Source organism: Ipomoea nil, unplaced genomic scaffold, assembly GCF_001879475.1.
Source record: "Ipomoea nil cultivar Tokyo-kokei standard unplaced genomic scaffold, Asagao_1.1 scaffold2779, whole genome shotgun sequence".
NCBI classification, from domain to species: Eukaryota; Viridiplantae; Streptophyta; class Magnoliopsida; order Solanales; family Convolvulaceae; genus Ipomoea; species Ipomoea nil.
In genome coordinates, this window is record NW_017619207.1 from 386,432 (window position 1) to 387,866 (window position 1,435).

Sequence of the window (1,435 nt, forward strand, 5' to 3'; positions counted from 1 at the left end):
CTTCAACTTCTTGAAAACGTCTAAGTACAGGACGTTCACGCTACTGCCGGTGTCTACCATCACTCTTCGAACATCCACGCCGCTTATGTCGAGCGTGACAATCAGGGCTTCGGTCCCATGGTCAGTATTCCGGGGCAGGTCATCGTCCGTGAAGGCGATGGGTTCGGCTTTTGATCGCTTATCCGGTCGAGCTTCGTCCACTAGTCCGACGTGTAGGCTTTGGCTCCACCTATGCCGCTCCTCTGTACTGTCACCGCCCTCCGGGCCGCCGAAAATCACGTGTATCACCTGCTTGGAGCCGCTGGGGCGGGATTCTCCTTCGGGATCCTGGTCCTTGTCCTTCTTGTCCCGGCCGGATCATTTGAAGAACTTCTTCCATCTCTTCCCCTTGTCCTTCTTTTCGGTGAACTGGGTCAGCTCACCCTCCTTGAGGAGGTCTTCGATCACCTCCTTCAGGACCCGACACTCGTCCGTGGTGTGCCCCCGGTTGCGGTGGTATGCACAAAACTTGGAGGTGTCCTGGCCGTCCCGCCCGGGCTCGGGTAGCTGGATCAGATTGCAACCTTGGGCATAATCGAGGACCTCCGTTACCGGGCGGGTGAGCCTGGACAGGTCCCGGGGGACTTGTTGACGGTCTCCGCGCTTCTGGTCGGGGCGAGTGTCTCGCCGGGTGGATCCCGTCTCTTGGCGTCGCTTTGCGGAATTTGCCTCCATTGCGTTCGCGTAGTCGGTGACTCTGCGAATGGCTTCGTCATATGATTGTGGCGGGTGGACTATGAAGTCCTGATACAGGGTCCCCGCTCGTAGGGAGTAGTGTAGGACGTTGATGGCTGTCCTGTCGTCCATTGGCTCGACTTCGCCGATGGCATTCTTCCATTTGACCAGGAAGTCGGTTAACGATTCTCCTTCTAGCTGCTTGGCGGCTTCAAGGTGCGTGAAGTGCTTCCGAACGGTCCGAGACGTTGCGAAGCGTCGGATAAATTTGGTTGATAAGTCTGCAAAGCACGTTATGGAGCCCGGTTCAAGGGACTTGAACCACTCGGCCGCTCTTCCCGAGAGCGTTGAAAAGAACGCATGGCAGATGACAGCGTCGGACACGCCCAGCATTATCATGTTTCCGTAGAAGGAGTTGACGTGCTCTTCTGGGTCCGTTTTTCCCGAATATTCCCTTGCCCCCGGGACCCGGAGGTCGATCGGGTACTGCTGCTGCATGATTTCACTGGAGAACGGCGTTCGCAATAGCGCAGTGTCGATACTCGGGACTTGTGCCGTTTGTTCCTGCTTCCAGCGGTTCAACTCCTATCGGACCTGTTCCATGACCTCGCGCGGGACGCCGTCCGTCGTATTCAGCTGGGTGTCGCGACGGTGGTGTAACACCCAGTATTACGGCCTTCAATCCCGGATTAATTATTTAATTAATCCCGTTAATAATAAT

The 1,435-nt window shown here is 56.3% G+C and overlaps 1 protein-coding gene across 1 annotated transcript; it reads right to left on the minus strand.

Moving 5' to 3' along the window:
* Positions 1-357: 357 nt before the first annotated feature.
* On the minus strand, positions 358-1,212 carry LOC109157263. The gene has a single exon (XM_019305164.1). It carries the CDS (start codon positions 1,210-1,212, stop codon positions 358-360), a length of 855 nt encoding a protein of 284 aa, XP_019160709.1.
* Between the last annotated feature and the right edge of the window lie 223 nt (positions 1,213-1,435).